The sequence below is a fragment of the Salvelinus namaycush genome, chromosome 4 (assembly GCF_016432855.1).
Source record: "Salvelinus namaycush isolate Seneca chromosome 4, SaNama_1.0, whole genome shotgun sequence".
NCBI classification, from domain to species: domain Eukaryota; kingdom Metazoa; phylum Chordata; class Actinopteri; order Salmoniformes; family Salmonidae; genus Salvelinus; species Salvelinus namaycush.
The window spans coordinates 45,521,992-45,543,156 of NC_052310.1; the positions used below are offsets into that span (position 1 = coordinate 45,521,992).

The 21,165-nt window shown below is 41.3% G+C and overlaps 1 protein-coding gene across 1 annotated transcript in view; it reads left to right on the plus strand.

The window, feature by feature from the left end:
- Nucleotides 1-21,165, plus strand: part of LOC120045888 (VPS10 domain-containing receptor SorCS3-like) — a 100,797-nt gene that overhangs the window by 55,650 nt on the left and 23,982 nt on the right. The window contains exons 7-22 of the mRNA XM_038990817.1: nucleotides 1,437-1,555; nucleotides 5,195-5,284; nucleotides 6,252-6,431; nucleotides 6,698-6,844; nucleotides 11,910-12,012; nucleotides 12,330-12,406; nucleotides 12,529-12,623; nucleotides 17,281-17,382; nucleotides 17,716-17,833; nucleotides 18,107-18,240; nucleotides 18,779-18,892; nucleotides 19,116-19,287; nucleotides 19,688-19,871; nucleotides 20,304-20,437; nucleotides 20,644-20,767; nucleotides 21,031-21,143. Of these exons, the coding sequence (XP_038846745.1) occupies nucleotides 1,437-1,555; nucleotides 5,195-5,284; nucleotides 6,252-6,431; nucleotides 6,698-6,844; nucleotides 11,910-12,012; nucleotides 12,330-12,406; nucleotides 12,529-12,623; nucleotides 17,281-17,382; nucleotides 17,716-17,833; nucleotides 18,107-18,240; nucleotides 18,779-18,892; nucleotides 19,116-19,287; nucleotides 19,688-19,871; nucleotides 20,304-20,437; nucleotides 20,644-20,767; nucleotides 21,031-21,143 (2,006 nt within the window). The remainder of the gene's footprint in view (nucleotides 1-1,436; nucleotides 1,556-5,194; nucleotides 5,285-6,251; nucleotides 6,432-6,697; nucleotides 6,845-11,909; nucleotides 12,013-12,329; nucleotides 12,407-12,528; nucleotides 12,624-17,280; nucleotides 17,383-17,715; nucleotides 17,834-18,106; nucleotides 18,241-18,778; nucleotides 18,893-19,115; nucleotides 19,288-19,687; nucleotides 19,872-20,303; nucleotides 20,438-20,643; nucleotides 20,768-21,030; nucleotides 21,144-21,165) is intronic.

A 21,165-nucleotide genomic window follows, 5' to 3' on the forward strand; every position in this document is an offset into this window, starting at 1 on the left:
GGTGCCGGAACTGGTGGTACCGGGCTGGGGACACGCATCTCAGGGCTAGTGCGGGGAGCAGCAACAGGACGCACAGGACTCTGGGGACACACAGGAGGCTTGGTGCGTGGTGTAGGCACCGGTGGCAAAGGGCTGGAGACACGCACCATAGGGCTAGTGCGTGGAGGAGGCACTGGTGGTACTGGGTCGGGGCGGGGAGGTGGCGCCGGAAATACCGGACCGTGCATGCGTACTGGCTCCCTTGAGCACTGAGCCTGCCCAACCTTACCTGGTTGTATGCTCCCCGTCGCCCGACCAGTGCGGGGAGGTGGAATAACCCGCACCGGGCTATGTAGGCGAACCGGGGACACCATGCGTAAGGCTGGTGCCATGTACGCCGGCCCGAGGAGACGCACTGGTGACCAGATACGTTGGACCGGCTTCATGACATCCGGCTCAACGCTCAATCTAGCCCGGCCGATACGTGGAGCTGGAATGTACCGAACCGGGCTATGCACGCGTACAGGAGACACCATGCGCTCTACTGCGTAACACGGTGTCTGCCCGTACTCTCGCTCTCCACGGTAAGTACAGGGAGTAGGCGCAGGTCTCCTACCTGACTTCGCCACACTCCCTTTAAGGCCCCCCCCAAGAAATTTTTGGGTTGTACTCACGGGCTTCCAGCCTTGCTTCCGTGCTGCCTCCTCATATCGCCTCCTCTCGGCTTTAGCTGCCTCCAGCTCTTCACGAGGGAGGCGATATTCTCCCGGTTGTGCCCAAGGCCCCTTACCATCCAGTATCTCCTCCCATGTCCATGAATCCTGTGTAGGTGGATCCTGTTGCCGCTTGACACGCCGCTTGGTCGTAGATTGGTGGGGAATTCTGTCTCGATCGTCAAAGGGACTGAGAGAGGACCAAGGCGCAGCGCGTGGAAAGTACATCTTCTCTTTATTAGAAGAAGGAAAAAACCGAAACAAAAACAACAAACAGACGAACGTGACGCTAAGCAAGAACTAAGTGCATACATGCAACATCGACATAGACAATTCCCCACAAACAGCTAAAGCCTATGGTTGCCTTAAATATGGCTCCCAATCAGAGACAACAATAACCAGCTGTCTCTAATTGAGACCCAATTCAGGCAACCATAGACTTTCCTAGATACCTACACTTAACCATAGACACAGCTAGACTTCTATACTAAACATGAACCCAACTACTCTAATAAACCCCCTAAACTTTACAACCACCCTAGACACTACAAAAAACACATACATTCCCCATGTCACACCCTGACCTAACTAAAATAATAAAGAAAACAAAGAATACTAAGGCCAGGGCGTGACATTTAGTGCCCACTAAAGACAGACAGAAGTCCATTAACTAGTGATTTTTCTTCATTGGTTGGTTGTTCTAAGATTGTTACTGACAACTAATCTAGTTCTCTTCTGTGTTAGGTGCTCAGTATGTTACGTGCAGAGCTCAACGATGCACAGAATCAAACAGACAATACCTGTTCCCGGGACACATAGACCAACATTCTCTGGTTGTTCAGGACAACTACGTGTTCGTTCAGGTGTGTACCGTATCTATCTATTACTCCAGTGCATTTGAAGTGTTCACAAAAGGCTTCCGTGTTTCTGTGAACTGTTCTTCTGCCGCATCCAATCTGTGTTGTACCACTGAAGTCTACAAAATGGCATTCCTTCCAAACACCTGCTGCACTTACGTCTTGATTTTCTATTGTCCAAGCTGCCTATGATGTTGAAGGATTTTCTGTCTACTGAAAAATGTTATCACGTCTGCCGAAGGCTTTTCTTGTAATCGGGCAGGGAATCTGTATGGAGTTTGCTGTCATTATTGCCAACAAGGATGACATGAAGTTGGCTGGCGTTAGGCATTGTGTATCATTATTACTGATTTAATTATCATTCTCTCCTGTTGCCATCGATTTCCATTTAAAGCTGTCTGTTGTTCTTTGTCAGCGTTGCTGTTCATCAATTTAAACAGTTTTGCAGTGCTAACGAGGGTTCAGGTTCAATCATGGTGTAACATTATATAATAATATGATGTTAAAATGGTTTGCTGAGACTTAAAAGACATACAGTAAGTTTTCAGCAAATGTTCTCTTTAAGTTTGGAATGAGACAGATATGTGGTGTTTATGATGATTGCTGCATCTTGCCTGTAAAAATCTTCTTTGTGAGTATGTAGATAAATGGTAGGATTGTACGGTGGTGAGTCAATTTGTTTAAACTCTATCAATTCAGGGATTTAATTGAAAATATTATTTAATGAACAAAGCATTCTAAATAATTAGTAACTGTCTGGGTCATAAATAGTTGTCCAATACAATGCCTGAATCGAATTGGAGCTGAGATGGAACGGACCGCAGCATCATAGATTTTGTTGAAAGTAGCCCAGTTGGACACAGCTGACTCGTTGCAGGTAACTGTGGCGGTACAGATTACTTTCTAGTGACTTTCATTGCTTAGGGCAGTTTGATTTAACTTGACAAAGAGTAATGAGGTTATCGATTGGGCTACAACAAAATAAGCAGTCTTCAACACCTCCCGAATGTCTCTTGGGGGAGAAGGAACAGCCAAGTGCAACATCCTCAGAAATCTGTCCTGGGAGAATGCAGTTCATTGATAGATTAGATTATTCCATTAGAGCCGTTTTGTCCGGGTAGCCATTTGGTTACCTGTTCAGGAGTCTTATGGCTTGGGTGTAGAAGCTGTTAACCTCTACAGGATGGGTGTCCCTATGACGGTTGAGCTAATGTGTGCTAATGGGATTAGCATGACAGCTGTAAGTAACAGAACTTTCCAGGGCATAGACATGTCTTATATGGGCAGTAAGCTTACATTCTTGTTAATCTAACTGCACTGTCCAATTTACAGTAGCTATTACAGTGAAAAAATACCATGCTATTGTTTGAGGAGAGTGCATAACAACAACAAACTTATCATGGCAACTGGTTTGATACATTCACCTCTGAAGATAAATAATGTATTTACATTCAGTAATCTTGCTCTGATTTGTCATCCTGAGGGTCCTAGAGATAAAATGTAGCATACTTTTGTTTGATAAAATGAATTTTTATATTAAAATGTAGGAACTGGGTTCTACAGTTTGAACCCCTGCTGTCTCTGGCTCCACACCCACCCCTCCCGGCCATCTAAATGTGTTAAAGTTAGTGTATAAGCTAATGATCCATCATGTATGACAATCCTGGGAGTGTATAAACTTACATTTTGTATTACCATACCATTTTTGTTTGTTCTCTGTAGTTATGTACTTGAAAATGTATCAAAAACAAAATATTGTCCAGTATTTCCATGCTTCACTGGATCAATCTGAAACGTTGCACAAACACTGCTTTGAATACAAATCTAAATTGCGCTTAAACTGCAATAATACATTATGGCCTTTCTCTTGCATTTCAAAGATGATAAAAAAAATCAGTCTTTGACAATTTTTCAAGCCTTCCTCTGACACCGCCTTGTATAGAGGTCCTGGATGGCAGGAAGCTTGGACCCAGTGATGTACTGGGCCGTATGCACTACCCTCTGTAGTCCCTTGCTGTCAGAGGCCAAGCAGTTGCCATACCAGGCGGTGATGCAACCAGCCAGGATGCTCTCGTTGGTACACCTGTAGAACGGTTTGAGGTTCATCGGTTTGAGAATCTTTTCAGTCTCCTGAGGAGGAATAGCCATTGTCATACCCTCTTCACAACTGTCTTGGTGTGTTTGGACCATGTGGACACCAAGGAACTTGAAGCTCTTAACCTGCTCCACTACAACCCCGTCGATGAAAATGGGGGCGTGATCGGCCCTTCTTTTCCTGTAGTCCATGATCCTCTACTTTGTCTTGATCGCGTTGAGGGAGAGGTCTCATCGTTGTCGGTGATCAGGCCTACCACTGTATCGTTGACAAACTTAATAATTGTGTTGGAGTCGTGCTTGGCCATGCAGTCATGGATGAACAGGGAGTACAGGAGGGGACTGAGAACGCACCCCTGATGGGCCCCCATGAGGATCAGCATGGCAGATGTGTTGTTACCTACTCTTACCACCTGGGGGACGGCCCGTCAGGAAGTCCAGGATCTAGTTGCAGAGGGAGGTGTTTAGTCCCAGGGTCCTTAGCTTAGTGATGAGCTTTGAGGGCACTATGGTGTTGAAAACTGAAATATAGTCAATGAATAGTATTCTCACATAGGTGTTCCTTTTGTCCATGTGTGAAAGGGCAGTGTGGAGTGCAATATAATTGCATCATCTGTGGATCTGTTGGTGCGGTATGCAAATTGGAGTGGGTCTGGGGTTTCTGTGATAATGGTGTTGATGTGAGCCATGACCAGCCTTTCAAAGCACTTCATGGCTACAGACATGAGTGCTACGGGTCGGTAGTCATTTAGGCAGGTTACCTTGGTGTTCTTGGTCACAGTGACTATGGTGGTCTTCTTGAAACAACATGTTGGTATTACAGACTTGGTCAGGGACAGGTTGAAAATGTTATTGAAGACACTTGCCAGTTGGTCAGCGCATGCTCGGAGTACACGCCCTGGTAATCTGTCTGGCCCTGCGGCCTTATGAATGTTGACCTATTTAAAGGTCTTACTCACATTGGCTACGGAGAGCGTGATCACACAGTCATCCGGATGTTCTAATGTAGTGTGTTTGGTGCTAGCAAGACATCTAAGACACATTTCGAGGACACAACTATTTGTAAAGTAATTGTGAATACAGTTGTATGTCATTTGGATGTTGTTGTATAACTTGTGTTGCCTTCTATGTGTTATAGCATCAAGTCCCTAAATTATGAAAATGTTTCTGATTTGAAATTGATTTCCATATTATAATTGTTTTAATTGTTGTAATGAAGTGTCTAAACTCGACTTACCTGAACTGGATTTAAGTTTGACCTAGTTTTCGACTTCCAGAAGGTAGTTTCATTCCAATGATGTAGGTCTGAAAAAGACTAGAGTTCTTCTGTGGGGTGAGTCAGTGTTTCCACGATCTTAAGTCGAGGTGGAGTAAAATGAAATGGGTGTGTTAAAATCAGTGACATTTCAAATGGATTAATTCTAATGAACGCCAGCATGCCTGAAACATCGATGATTTTAACATAGTGAATCAAATATTAACTTTACAAGCGAGAATTGTGCTTAATCGCACACAAGAGCTATTGAAACAAGACCTTTTTTTCTTCTACAGGTTACCAAGTCAGGGCAGGCGAGTTACTTTGTGTCGTATATGAGGGAATCGTTCAAACAAATTCAGCTACCCAAATACTGTCTTCCCAAGGTAAGCATCACACTACCCAAATACACCTTGCAATAAATACAGCAGCAGGTTGAGGACATTTTCATTTCTGAAGCCTCCCTTTACTCTCTGAGGTACACTGCTGTCTGTGGAGACAGAAAGCTGCTCATCTTGAAGCACACAGATGATGGATACTTCTTCACTTGTTATTTATCTCTATTGCTCTACAGTATATTTAGCTCCATCCATTTGTGACTGTCTAATTGAAGAGTTTATTTTCAAAACACTATATCTGCAAATATTTCACATTTGTGGGTTATTTTTTATTGGAAATTAGAGCTTATGGTATCTTCGTGTGTGTGTATAAAATACTGCTCTCAGATTTTGAATTAATATATTTTAGATTCGTATGATTCTTTTATTTTTTGCAAAATGCTATATATCCATTGTTTAGCTGGAATGGAATGTTCGTATTCTGTAAATTTCACTGTGATATGTGGTTGTCTCACCTAGCTATTTTAAGATGAATGGACTTACTGTAAGTCACTCTGGATAAGAGCATCTGCTAAATGACTCAAATGTAAATGTTTTACATACAGATCTCATATTACTATACTATATATATATATTTTTTTAAATGTTAAATATTGATGTCATTTGTACAGTTCTTTATAAAAATGTGTGTTATTTGTTACATTTGACTTTGTAAAGCCTTGCAGTACTACTTATTTATCTGAGAGTGAGGCGGATATATAGAATTTAGCAAAGAAACATGATTATTATAGATATTTTACAAATGCATGTTTGTCTTTGAACAACCCCATGCCACGATTAGATGGTGAAAAGACACACCAATCACACCAATTCATATTTTCTTTAAACAATAAAAGCTGATTTACCAACATTTCTGAAAATGTATGTATAGTGTTTTGGAATGAAACTCTTAATTTGTCTCTATCTACCCGCCTGTCTATTCACCCTTCCACGCTCTCTCTCTCTCATCTAACAGGACATGCACATCATCAGTACAGATAAGAAGCAGGTGTTTGCGGCTGTACAGGAGTGGAACCAGAATTACACCTACAGCCTGTATATCTCAGACTCTCCAGGGGTCTACTTCACTCTGTCTTTAGAGAACCTCAGGACCAGAAGAGAGCCAGGCGGAAATTTACTGGTCGACATGTATAAGGTACATCTATTGTATGTGTATGTAAGGCACTCTCCCTGTGGAAGGACCTCCATAAGGCGCTCTTAGTTAAACCATATTACTATTTTAGGTACCGTTTGTTTGGTACCTCTGAAGGCACACTTCCTATGTATGATTTAATCTCCGCTGTAGTTTTGCATAGTGCAAGGACTTTTCATAACCATAACCAAGTTGTTTAAAATAATGACATACACTCTCTCAATGTGATATCTCTTTTGTTGAATCTGTTTGGCTTATTGTCATTCTAGGTAGAAGGAATAAACGGCATATTTCTTGCAAACAAATTGGTGGACCATGAAGTGAAGACTTTCATTACCTATAACAAGGGTCAGACCTGGGCCCTTCTGCAAGCCCCTAACACTGATGTGGCTGGAAACAGTCTGCACTGCATCCTGGTGAGCTGAAGTCATTGGGGTGGATGATACTGCTTCTTAAAGTATTCATTCATCAAATGTTTTAACCCACCGAAAGCTTGTTGATTTAATAGTAAGAGTTGTTCATGGCAGTTGCCTGGTCTCTAATCAGTTTTTCCTTTTACTTTTCTACATTGTCAGGCAAAGGGTTGGTAGGGGAATCTCATCCTAGACATGTAGTTCAATACATTCCAGTCCATCAAGCGGTTCAAAATCTACATTAACCTCAAATATTTCAATTTGACAACTTAAGCACTGTAAATACATCACCCTAATGAAAGTTACATTACAATAAATGGCAGTTAGACAGTCCCCCATGGTGATCTGTGTTAGATATGTTTGATATTCATTTAAATAATCTATTTTTTTTATATGAAAAGCGAGTTAAAATAATATGCACATATTATGCATTTCTAAAAGAATGTATAATATGGCTCAGACACGAGACGTATGTGGCAGGGTCTACAGGCAATTACGGACTACAAAAAGAAAACCAGCCATGTCACAGACACCGACGTCTTGCTTCCGGACAAACTAAACACCTTCTTTGCCCGCAATGAGGATAATACAGTGCCCCCGATGAGGCCTGCTACCAAGGACTGCGGAACCCCCCTCTCCTTCTCCGTGGCCGACGTGAGTAAGACATTTAAACGTGTTAACCCTCGCAAGGCTGTTGGCCCAGACGGCATCCCTAGCCGCGTCCTCAGAGCATGCGCAGACCAGCTGGCTGGTGTGTTTACGGACATATTCAATCGCTCCCTATGCCAGTCTGCTGTCCCCACATGCTTCAAGATGGCCACCATTGTTCCTGTACTCAAGAAGGCAAATGTTACTGAACTAAATTACTATCGGGGCGATAGTCATCATGAAGTGCTTTGAGAGACAAGTCAAGGATCATATCACCTCCACCTTACCTGCTACCTGCACAGGCATTTCGCTACACTCGCATTAACATTGCTAACCATGTGTATGTGACCAATAAAATTGGATTTGAGAGGGAAAATGTATATAATTGTCACACCCTGATCAGTGTCATCTGTCCTCGTTATTGTCTCCACCCCCTCCAGGTGTCGCTTGTTTTCCCCAGTGTATTTATCCCTGTTTCCTGTCTCTCTGTGCCAGTTCGTCTTGTATGTTTTCAAGTCAACCAGCATTTTTCCCGTTCTCCTGCTTTTTGCATTCTCCTATTTCTAGTCCTCCCGGTTTTGACTCTCGCCTGTTTCTGGACTTTGTACCCGCCTGCCTGACCACGAGCCTGTCTGCCACTCTGTACCTCCTGGACTCTGATCTGGTTTTGACCTTTTTGCCTGTCCACGGCCATTCTCTTGCCTACCCCTTTGGATTAATAAACATTGTAAGACTCCAACCATCTGCCTCCTGTGTCTGCATTTGGGTCCCGCATTGTGCCTTGATAATAATATTGTTTTTGTCTGTCATACAAATTGCCTCCCCTCTGGGGGAATTACATCAGAGACATTAGTAATTTAGATGTATCAGAAAATGAAACAATTTTGTCATATTAGTCTTTGCACCTTGGATAATTTTTTTATTACATGGCTTGTTTGCTTCAGAATGGAACAGCCAGCTCTAATGTCCTTTGTAGCCAGTTTAAATCTGTTGGTGAAAAATATTCAAATGTTGATTTGTTTCATAAATGGTCATTGCGAACTTCCTTTTCAAAGAGATTAGTTTGAACACAGTCATATATAAATGAGTCAGATATACACTGAGTATACAAAACATTAAGGATACCTGCGCTTTAAAATGAAATAGACTGACCAGGTGAATCCAGGTAAAAGCTATGATCCCTTATTGATGTCACTTGTTAAATTCACTTCAATCAGTGTAGATGAAGGGGAGGAGACAAGTTAAAGAAGGATTTTTAAGCCTTGAGACAATTGTATATGTGTGCCATTCAGAGGGTGAATGGGAAAGACAAAATATTGAAGTGCCTTTGAACTAGGCATGGTAGTAGGTGCCAGGCGCACCGGTTTGTGTCAAGAACTGCAACACAGCTTGGGTTTTCACGCTCAACAGTTTCCCGTGTGTATCAAGAATGGTCCACCACTCAAAGGACATCAATCCAACTTGACACTACTGTGGGAAGCATTGGAGTCAACATGTTCCAGCATCCCTGTGAAATGCTCCGGGGGGGGGTCCTAATGTTTGGTATACCTAGTATAGATCCGTATAAGATGCATTTTATTTGATGTATTGGTTTAGGCCCAGTGGCGATTTTAGCATGTAAATCTTGGTGGGACAAAAAAAGATATACAGTATATGTTTTGACGCATGCCAGAAAAGCCACTACACAACACTAAACGATACATTAATTGCACTATAATGGTGACAAACTGTACCCACAAACTGTTAGGGCCTACATAAAGCCTTCCCAACAGCAGTCCCAACACCTTACCACTGCCACACCTGGCTATCAGCAAAACCTTGTCTGGCAGTGAAACAGTTCATTAAGCCTCATTTACTACCTTTAAAAAAAATAACTGATATGGCTGACTTGCTTAACCTGTCTGGCACCGGGGTTCCGCTAACGGAACTCCTCCCACATTCCACTGAAAAGGCAGAGCGCGAAATTCAAAAAATATTTTTGAGAAATATTTAACTTTCACACATTAACAAGTCCAATACAGCAAATGAAAGATACACATCTTGTGAATCCAGTCAACATGTCCGATTTTTAAAATGTTTTACAGCGAAAACACCACATATATTTATGTTAGCTCACCACCAAATACAAAAAAGGACAGGCATTTTTCACAGCACAGGTAGCATGCACAAAGCCAACCTAACTAACCAAGAACCAACCAAACTAACCAAGAAACATTTTCATCAGATGACAGTCTTATAACATGTTATACAATAAATCTATGTTTTGTTCGAAAAATGTGCATATTTGAGGTATAAATCAGTTTTACATTGCAGCTACCATCACAGCTAGCGTCACAAATAGGATCGAAGCAGCCAGAGTAATTACAGACACCAACGTCAAATACCTAAATACTCATCATAAAACATTTCTGAAAAATTGATGGTGTACAGCAAATTAAAGACAAACATCTTGTGAATCCAGCCAATATTTCCGATTTTTTAAAGTGTTTTACAGCGAAAACACAATATAGCATTATATTAGCTTACTACAATAGCCTACCACACTACCGCATTCATTCATCAAGGCACGTTAGCGATAGCAATAGGCACGTTAGCGATAGGGAATAAACCAGCAAAAGATATTAATTTTCACTAACCTTCATAAACCTTCATCAGATGACAGTCCTATAACATCAGGTTATACATACACTTGTGTTTTGTTCGAAAATGTGCATATTTAGAGCTGAAATCAGTGGTTATACATTGTGCTAACGTAGCATCTTTTTCCCAGAATGTGCGGATATTTTTATGACACTCAACTATTCTGACCAAATAACTATTCATAAACGTTACTAGAAAATACATGTTGTATAGGAAATGATAGATACACTAGTTCTTAATGCAATCGCCGTGTTAGAATTCTAAAAATAACTTCATTACGACATCCACCTTAGTTATAGCGAGAGCGTGCCCAAAATCTGGGCGCAAACTACTAGTACAACATGTTCGACAGATATATGAAATAGCATCATAAAATGGGTCCTACTTTTGATGATCTTCCATCAGAATGTTGTACAAGGGGTCCTTTGTCCAGAACAATCGTTGTTTGGTTTTAGAATGTCCTCTTCTCCAGTCAATTAGCACGGAAAGCTAGCAAAGTAGCGCGAAGCTCTCCTTCCTGAACAAAGGCACACAACGCAACACGCCTAACGTCCCAAATAAATTTCAATAATCGAATAAAACTATATTGAAAAAACATACTTTACGATGATATTGTCACATTTATCAAATAAAATCAAAGCCGGAGATATTAGTCGTCTATAACGACAGCTTTTCAGAAGGCAATACCAGGTCCCTTCTCGCGCGCTCCAGAAAACAGGAAACTGGTGACACGTCATGCCAAGAGCTTTTATTCGACCCCAGATCAAGTTATACACTCCATTTCTTCTCTCACTGCCTGTCGACATCTAGTGGAAGGTGTATGAAGTGCATGTATACTGATATATATGAAGGCCATTTATAGGCAGGCCCTAGAACAGAGCATCGATTTCAGATTTTCCACTTCCTGTCAGGAAGTTTGCTGCAAAATGAGTTCTGTTTTACTCACAGATATAATTCAAACGGTTTTAGAAACTAGAGAGTGTTTTCTATCCAATAGTAATAATAATATGCATATTGTACGAGCAAGAATTGAGTACGAGGCCGTTTAAATTGGGCACGATTTTCCCCCAAAGTGAAAACAGCGCCCTCTGTCCTCAACAGGTTGGAAAAAAGACCCTTAAACCCAAACTTGGACCACACACCCACTCCACTAAATAGCAGGCTAGTGATTGCTTGCAGTTAGCCACTGATTCCTTTCAAACCACTCAATGTTGAATTTGCGATTTCCAACTTGTTGTGTAATGTTTATGTCCAATGGCCAACGAGCACCGATTTTGGTTTGTCTATGATTTCTTTTCATTATTTCTCTTCATATGACAAGGGTTGAAAAGGATTTGCCAGTAGATTGTCTTCTAGCTTGATGATGACTGCTAGCTTGCTAGCTTAGATTTTGGAAGTATAAACAAAGCTACTATAGAACATGATTTGACGTCATTTTATCTGTGGCCAATTATCTTGAGCCTTCTTCGATGGGCACTTCTAATGTAACTCAATGGTAGCACCCATGGGGCTTGAATCTTTTAGCTCTACCCGTAGATTTTTCGGTGATGTAGTGTCCCCATGAGTGACAGAACACTGAGCCAATCATGGCGCAACTAGAGAATATTACCAACCCCTACACTCCATATTTTCTGCTGGCTGCCCCACCACCACAGAAAGCACTGAGAGAGGCTGAAACACCTGCATTTTGGAGCTGCCTTACTCAAGAAAGGCCATGAAAAACGGGTCGCCACTGTATAGGCCTATGTCTAAATGGAATCCATTGTGTTTGTTTTGGCAGCCATTTTGTTCTCTGCATCTGCACCTGGATATGCCTGTGAACCCTTACCTGCCTGGACGCATCTTCAGTAAGGACTCAGCACCAGGGATCATCGTAGCCACAGGTAGGACAGAAGCCGAAAAGGTTTATACTGCATGATATTTGTGTTCTAGCAACAAAATTGTAAAGACAGGCACAGCTGTTAATGTTGTGCAAGCTTTTATCTGTGGTACTGTAGAAATTTGAAAAATCTTTAAATAGAATACAGATCAATAAAAGTGTTCATAATGGGATCAAGTCCTCCAATGACTGGGGGCAGTCTAAAATATAATGAGCTGCATAGCTATGATAATGTTATGATCGTTTATTTTCTTTGCAAATATGTATCTTTACTATGCAAATATACCGGTATATGAATTCATATTTTCTTTTTTTCCCCAGGCAACATTGGTACAGAGCTGTCCTCCACTAACCTTGGAATGTTTATAACATCTGATGCTGGCAATAGCTGGAGACAGGTGAGACCCATCTTTGCCTCAAAATGGGCTCCGACTTCAGTCCGTTTTTCCTAAATATGCATTATGAATATGAAAAACTATTGATGTAAATCATATGTTTATTGTCTTCTACTTTTTATTAGATATTTGAAGAAGAACTTGGTGTTTGGTTTCTTGACAATGGAGGTGCTTTAGTTGCAGTGTCTTTAGTTGCAACAGTACCCATCCGGCACATATGGTATGTTCATTGTAATTATACTGTAGAGTACAGTGCCTTCAGAAAGTATTCACACCCTTTGACTTTTTCCACGTTGTGTTACAAAGTGGGATAACAATGAATGTAATACTCCCAAATGTAGAATAACAATTCTAACATTTATTAAACATTTCTGAAAAATAAAACAGTAATATATTTTGATTAGATAACTATTAACCCCCTTTATACAATGCATGTTAGAAACACATTTGGCAGCAAATTACAGCTGTGAGCCTTTTTGGGTAAGTCTGAGAGCTTTGCACACTTGGATTGTACAATGTTTGCTCATTATTCTTCAAAAAATAATTCAAGCTCCATCAAGTTGGTTGTTGATCATTGCTAGAAACCATTTGCATGTCTTGCCATAGATTTTCAAGCCACTTTAGGTCAAAACTGTTACTAGGCCTCTCAGGAACATTCAATGGTGTCTTGGTAAGCAACTCCAGTATAGATTTGGCTTTGTGATTTAGGTTATTGTCCTGCTTAAAGGTGAATTCATCTACCAGTGTATGTTGGAAAGAAGACTGAACCAGGTTTTTCATGGTTTGCTTTATGCTGTTTAATTTTGTCTCAGAAAACTCCCTAGTCCTTACCGATGACAAGCAGACCCACGTCCATGCTTGAAAACATGAAGAGTGGTACTCAGTGATGTGTTGTGTTGGATTTGTCCCAAAAATAATGTTTTGTATTCAGGCCAAAAGTACATTTCTTTGCCACATCTTTTGCAATTATTACTTGAGTTCCTTGTTGCAAGCATCATACTTCCGGTGCCGACAGAGATGGGGCAGTAAGCAAATTGGAGTGGGTCTAGGGTGTCAGGTAGGGTGGAGATGATATGGTCTTTGACTAATCTCGCTTCGCGTTCCTAGAAAACTATGCAGTCTTTAGTTTTTTTATGTGTTATTTCTTACATTGTTACCCCAGGAAATCTTAAGGTTTATTACATACAGCCGGGAGGAACTATTGGATATAAGAGCAACGTCAACTCACCAACATTACGACCAGGAATACGACTTTCCCGAAGTGGATCCTCTGTTTGGTCCACCACCCAGGACAATGGATCGGATCCCACCCAAAACAACGGCGCCGCAGAAGTGGCAGACGGAGCGGTCTTCTGGTTATCCTCCGTAGACGGGCACATCGCGCACCGCTCCCGAGCATACTATTCGCCAATGTCTAGTCTCTTGACAACAAGGTAGACGAAATCCGAGCAAGGGTTGCCTTCCAGAGAGACATCAGATATTGTAACATTCTTTATTTCATGGAAAAATGGCTCAATCGGGGAACGTCATCAGAGTCGGTAGAGCCACCTGGTTTCTTCACTCGTCGCGCCGACAGAAACAAGCATCTCTCTGGTAAGAAGAAGGACGGAGGTGTATGCCTTATGATTAACGAAACGTGGTGTGATCGTAACAACATACAGGATCTCAAGTCCTTTAGTTCACCTGACCAAGAATTCCTTACAATCAAATGCCGACCTCATTATCTACCAAGAGAATTCTCTTCGATCATAATCACAATCGTGTATATCCCCCCCAAGCAGACATATCGACGTCCCTGAAAGAACTGCATTGGACTCTATGTAAACTGGAAACCACATATCCGGAGGCTGCATTTATTGTAACTGGGGATTTTAACAAGGCTAATCTGAAAACAAGGCTCCCTAAATTTTATCAGCATATTGAATGCGCGACCCGGGCTGGAAAAACCCTGGATCATTGTTATTCTAACGCATACAAAGCCTCCCCCGCCCTCCGTTCGGAAAATCTGACCACTACTCCATTTTGTTGCTCCCAGTCTATAGACAGAAGCTGAAACAGGAAACACCCGTGCTCAGGTCTGTTCAACGCTGGTCTGACCAATCGGATTCCACGCTTTAAGATTGCGTCGATCACGTGGACTGGGATATGTTCCGCATAGCGTCGGACAATGACATTGATGAATACGCTGATTTGGTGAGCGAGTTTATTAGCAAGTGCATCAGTGATGTTGTACCCACAGTGTCTATTAAAACCTTCCCCAACCAGAAACCGTGGATTGATGGCAGCATTCGCGCAAAACTGAAAGCGCGAACCACTGCTTTTAATCAGGGCAAGGCGACCGGAAACATGACCGAATACAAACAGTGTAGCTATTCCCTCCGCAAGGCAATCAAACAAGCTAAGCGTCAGTATAGAGACAAAGTAGTCGCAGTTCAACGGGCTCAGACAAGAGAGGTATGTGGCAGGGTCTACAGTCAATCATGGACTACAAAAGGAAAACCAGCCCCGTCGCGGACCACGATGTCTTGCTCCCAGACAAACTAAAAAACTTCTTTGCTCGCTTTGAGGACAATACAGTGCCACCAACATGGCCCTGCTACGGCAACTGCTCCACCCACAACCGTAAGGCTCTCCAGAGGGTAGTGAGGTCTGCACAACGCATCACTGGGTGCAAACTACCTGCCCTCCAGGACACCTACACCACACGATATCACAGGAAGGCCAAAAAGATCAGCAAGGACAACAACCACCCGAGCCACTACCTGTTCACCCCGCTATCATCCAGAAGGTGAGGTCAGTACAGGTGCATCAAAGCAGGGACCGGGAGACTGAAAAACAGCTTCTATCTCAAGGCCATCAGACTATTAAACAGCCATCAGACTATTAAACAGCCATCACTAACATTGAGTGGCTGCTGCCAACATACTGACTCATCTCTAGCCACTTTAATAATAAAAAATTGGATGTAATATAGTATGTATCACTAGCCACTTTAAACAATGCCACCTGATATAATGTTTACATACCGTACATTACTCATCTCATATGTATATACTGTACTCTATACCATCTACTGCATCTTGCCTATGCCGTTCGGCTATCATATTCTTATTCATTCCTTTACACTTGTGTGTATAAGGTAGTTGTTGTGAAATTGTTAGATTACTTGTTAGGTATTACTGCATGGTCGGAACTAGACGTACATTTATTTGTACTCCCTGACGAAGGCCATGCAGCCGAAATGCGTCAGATTTTTAAAACTTTATTTCTATTGAACATACCATACAAATAAATGCATTTTAATTAATTATATGAAGAGTGCCTTGGTCCTCCTTTCTTTTAAATAACTACAATGTTGTTGATCCATCCTCTGTTTTCTTATATCACAACCATTCAACTCTGTAACTGTTTTAAAATCACCATTGGCCTCATGTTGAAATTCCAATCTCCAGCAACTGAGTTGGGAAGGACGCCTGTATCTTTGTAGTGACTGGGTGTATTGATACACCATCCAAAGCCTAATTAATAACTTCACCATGCTCAAAGGGATATTCAGCATCTGCTTTTTGTATCTTAACAAATGTTTGCAAGGCATTGAAAAACCTCCCTGGTCTTTGTGGTTGAATCTGTGCTTAAAATTCACCACTTGATTGAGGGACCTTATAGATAATTGTGTGTGTGGGGTACAGAGATGGGGAGTTATTTAAAAAATCATGTTAACCACTATTGAACACATTTTTTAAGCAAATTTTTACTCCTGAACTTACTTAGGCTTGCCATAACAAAGGGGTTGAATACTTATTGACTCAAGACATTTCAGCTTTTCATTTTTATTAATTTGGAAAATGTTCTACCAAAAAATTCTAACTTTGACGTTATTGGTTATTGTGTGTAGATCAGTGACAAAAAAATCTGAATTTCAGCTGTAACACAACAAAATGGGGAAAAGTAAAGGGGTGTGAATACTTTCTGAAGGTACTGTATATGGTAGTATAATAATGATATTCATTGTATGTAAAGATGCATTATCCTGTGCCTTATCAGTTGATTTCAGAAACGGGTGTGCAAAGCATAAAGACTAATGTTGATGTTCCCATTTAAGGACACAGTTCATTAAATTCTGATTTCAGTTTTGGTTGTGTTGTTGCATATGATTACATTTAGCCTTTGAAATGCTGATTGGCAAGGTTTATTTGCATGGCATGTCTGTCTCCAGCAACTGCAACGGTTTCTCTCACCACATCAAAACTGTCAGAATCCTTTCAACAAAGAATGTCTGTTACCGCTTTGCACTGTTCGTAGGTAAATTACTTTTATGCAAATGTTGCCAAGTCCAGGTTTGAAGTATTGAGGGACTTTGTGGGCCAGGGTCCTTGTGTTGGAACCCTGTCACACCAGATACTTTGATAACCCCCGTACTGAAACAGTGTCACAATCAATTAAGATCTGTGAAGGGTGATTTAAGTCCCTCAATTGTTAGAGCGTGAGTCATATCTCTTTTTTATGTTTTGTCACCCTCGACATTTACCTAGACCTGTGAAACATGAGTTCTATTATTGAGTGCATAGTTGGGATACTTTTCCACATAGAGACCAGGCTGATATGGGTACTTCATTTTTCATCCATGATGAAAATGTATCTTACTGTCATAAGAACGGTATCACTAGGAATTTGGACTCTGTAGAAATGGTTTGAAATATTTTTACTCTTTTCATTGTCACACAAAGAACAAAGATTACAAAGATTACAAAGATGCCAGAGAGTTACATCCTTTGAAATTGTGGTGTACATGTAATTACGCCATTACTAGCATAGTAATTAACTACATTATGTATTTAATCAGATGTTTATATTTGTTGTCCTGTGTTGTGAAATAGGATAAGTCTGGACGAGGGTAAGACATGGGATCGTCACAGTTTCTCTCTGGTTCCTTTGTTTCTGGATGGAGCTCTTATGCAACCAGAGAATCACATCATCACGTAAGTGGAGTTAGGGTTGGGTCAACATTAAGTAAACAAAGAACTCATATTCTTGGTTACAGGTCATCTGTTTATGAAAGTAAAATAGTGTTGTTATTATGCATGAATGGGTAAATAGCACCTAAACTTAATTTCTCAATTTACAATGTTTTGTTTGCCAGAGGTACTATACACATAGCTGTGTTTGCAAAGTTATTTATTTTTGTTAATGTGTTTAAGTTGAATGTCTGGGCCACAGCAGCAATACACTAGTCTGGGCAACATCTTCATTTTACAAGAGACACAGACAATAAGGCTAATAACTTACCTAATGTTTTGTTTCGTTGATTTAAGTTTCACTGGACACTTAAGTCGTATTTCAGAATGGCAGCTGATAAAGATTGACTACAAAGCCATCTTTAGCAGGAGATGCATGGACGGAGATTATCAGACTTGGAACCTACATAACAAGGTTATGTACATAATGAAAGTTATTGATTTGATGGCATGTTTGTTTATTGTCACTGTAAACACAGCACATAGATGCATGTACACACACGCACACACGCACACACGCACACACACACACACACACACACACACACACACACACACACACACACACACACAAAAACAGCTGAATCACATTGTACATTCATATCATTTCAGGCTATTGATCTGTAAAAAACATTGAATCAATGTAATGAAATTAACCGCAGGGAATGAAATGTAATGTGTTTGATAGGGAGAGCCATGTGTGATGGGAGAAAAGCAGACCTTTATGAAACGAAGGCCAGGGAACCGCTGTATGCTGACCCAGGACTACTCCCGAGTCATATCCTCAGAACCATGCATCTGCAGGGCATATGATTTTGAATGGTAAGTAAAGTTATGGTAGACTTCCTCAGTTGTTACATCAGTGGATAGGCAAGGGGATTGTACATGTAACCCATCCCCCAACACTCTGCTGGACATTAAATGGAATTGTTTCTTAATTACTGGAGCCTCACAGGACTTAACAGCCCCCCTAATCACATATCTAATCACCAAAAACGATTAGTTTGCTCAACTTTATACCTCTTCAATTTCCCTAATGTTCTCCAATTTATTGCATGTAGCCACTGTGCATGCATCCACACAATCCAATTATGGTTTGCAAATTGTGAATGTGACTAAGCGTGTCTAATTTACATAATGACAAATGATTCATTTTCATCCAATTAATAAGTAAGGAATTGCTAAATTAATTCTAAATGTATCTTTATCTCTGAAAATCTCTGCTGACAACAATCATGTCACTAGTTGTAGTCTTGTATGCATACAAAAAATAACTGACCTATTGCTCAACTACAAAAGCTTTTTAGTGTCAGCGAGGGGAAAGTAGATAGTGTTTTATGAGCAGTCTCATGTTTTACAGTGATTATGGGTATGAACGTCAAGCTGACGGAAAGTGTTCACCTGCTTTTTGGTTCGACCCAAATACGGTACCAAGAAGCTGCAGCACTAGCCAGAATTACCTCAATAGCACAGGGTAAGTAACTTGTACTATCCCTCATTCCTTCCTCCCTTGGGCAAAATAACACTTTCTGTGCAGTGATTTGATATTCTGGGTTTTCCCACTCAGTAAGTATTGTTTTTGATTGAATAGGGCCCTTTGTTCAGCAAATTACTCTCTCTGCATTGAGACTACAGTAAATCCAGTCTCACTCTCAATTATAAAATGACATCTATGCTGTGAATGTTGTCACTGGTAGGTACAGGAAGGTTTTGTCTAATAACTGCAAAGAGGGAGGAAAGGATGTGTACTCCCCCAGGAAACAGCGTTGTTCCCCCAGGCCTCCCAGAGGCCTCAGACTGACCACCAGCCATGGAGACCTCACCGCCAACCTGGGCAGTAACGTCACCTTCCTGGTGCATCTGGACGATGTGAGTCTCCTCTCCCACCACTAACCAATACTGTGTCATTAGTAGGCATATTATTATTATTTCATCATGGAGCTGTGGAAGTTTGTCTTGGATTATCTTGTGCTTTTGAAGTGTTGGATGACGTGAAGTCCCCAGAGTCTGAACCGCTTTTGTCTGGTTTTGGAATGAAAGAGCACTATGACTCACTGCATTGTCTCTGTTTCTTTTTCTTTCTATCTTTATCTCTCACCTTCTCCTCCTGAGTTCTCTTGTTCGTTCTCGTCTCCAGAGTGCTTCTCCTATGTCTAATCTCAAGTCTCATCCCAAGTATTTCCCTAGACAACTCTTCCCTGTGAAAGATAATGCAGTGTCATAACAATCTGTTCTGACTAATGATGTCTGTCTTACTTCCTGTCTCCAGGGAAACCCGTTGTGGACATATATGCAGCTAGACTTTGGGGATGGCATCACGGTCATGTACAACCTGAGCCGGAGAGGCGATGGGATCAAACACAGCTATAGAGCACCTGGGATCTTCAGAGTGACAGCACATGCTGAGAACAGCCAGGGATATGACAGCAGCTCCATGTTCTTACATATCACCAGTATGTCAACAAGAAACACTGGCTCCCTTATGTCTCATGTGGTTTCATGATTTTCCCTGCCTAAGCACTTTTGAGGCCTGTCGTCATTGGTCAATGGTGCACTAAATAGGGAATAAGGTGCTATTTTGGATAACTTGGTGTTGACATGAACAAGGGACTGATGAAACTTGACTTTCAGTTGATATGTATTTATACATTTTATATTCTTGTCGATTGTGAATTTAGCATTATATGAATCATGTAAGCCACTGACACCAGCATAGATTACAGATGATCATACGTCAAGAACTATAGATTGACCTACAACAACAATGCATGTTAAGTGCTTATGAAGCTTTTGGATTGTTGGATTTGTAAATTAACAAATTTACTGTTACCAAAATGACTGCATTTGGTTTGTATTGGCCAATGTGGTTCTCTTGTGTGTCTCAGGCCCAGTGGAGCGTGTGTATCTCTCAGCTCCTATTGTGGCCATCAGGAAGAAGGAAGTCAACCTAACTGCTGTGGTCTGGCCCGTCCACCAAAGAACACTAACCTTTTTCTGGTGGTTTGAAAACAGCTCTGAGGTGAGAGTCCTTCTCCCAATACACTGACCATTCCTGCTGTATCTGTGTGGGTGCTACACCTTGCCTAGTTCAGGTACCTTGTTATATTGTAGATTGGAATTGTTTATTTGCAGCAAGTTGTTTTGGTCCTTTGTGTATTCCATGTGTGCTGCAAAAGGCAAGGTTGTGAGGTTTTCTATGCCATTCGCTTTGTCTTGCAAAACCAGTCCTTAATAACCTTGGGTGGAAGCATCGCGTACACGTTTCAGAAGGAGGGCATGAACAGGGTCATTGTCCAGGTGTCTTCTGGGTGCAACATACTGCAGGATACCAAGGTCATCATTGTTAAAGGTGAGTGGAAAGGACTCCTTCGAAGGCTTAAATATGAATGTAACATAGGTACGCAACTTGTTTTAATCACACATCTTCTATATCCATGTTAACACTGCCTTGTTAGTGAAAATGTGGACGTCACCTCTACTCCTTTCTACTCACCTCTATGTCATGAGAAACAAGAGTAAATTGTAAATTCATGTTAGGTTATAAGCAATTCCAGCAAACTGAAGGATTCTTAATGGTAGAGGGTTCATGGAATCACCCTCCATGTTTCGCAGAGTTCTTCAATTCCCTGCTGTTATCATTCTCTCCGACTTTGGACGAGCACAACCCTGACATCCCTGAGTGGAAAGAGGATGTGGGCCGCGTGGTGAGGACAGCTGTGTCACAGGTATAGGAATGAGTTCCCTCTG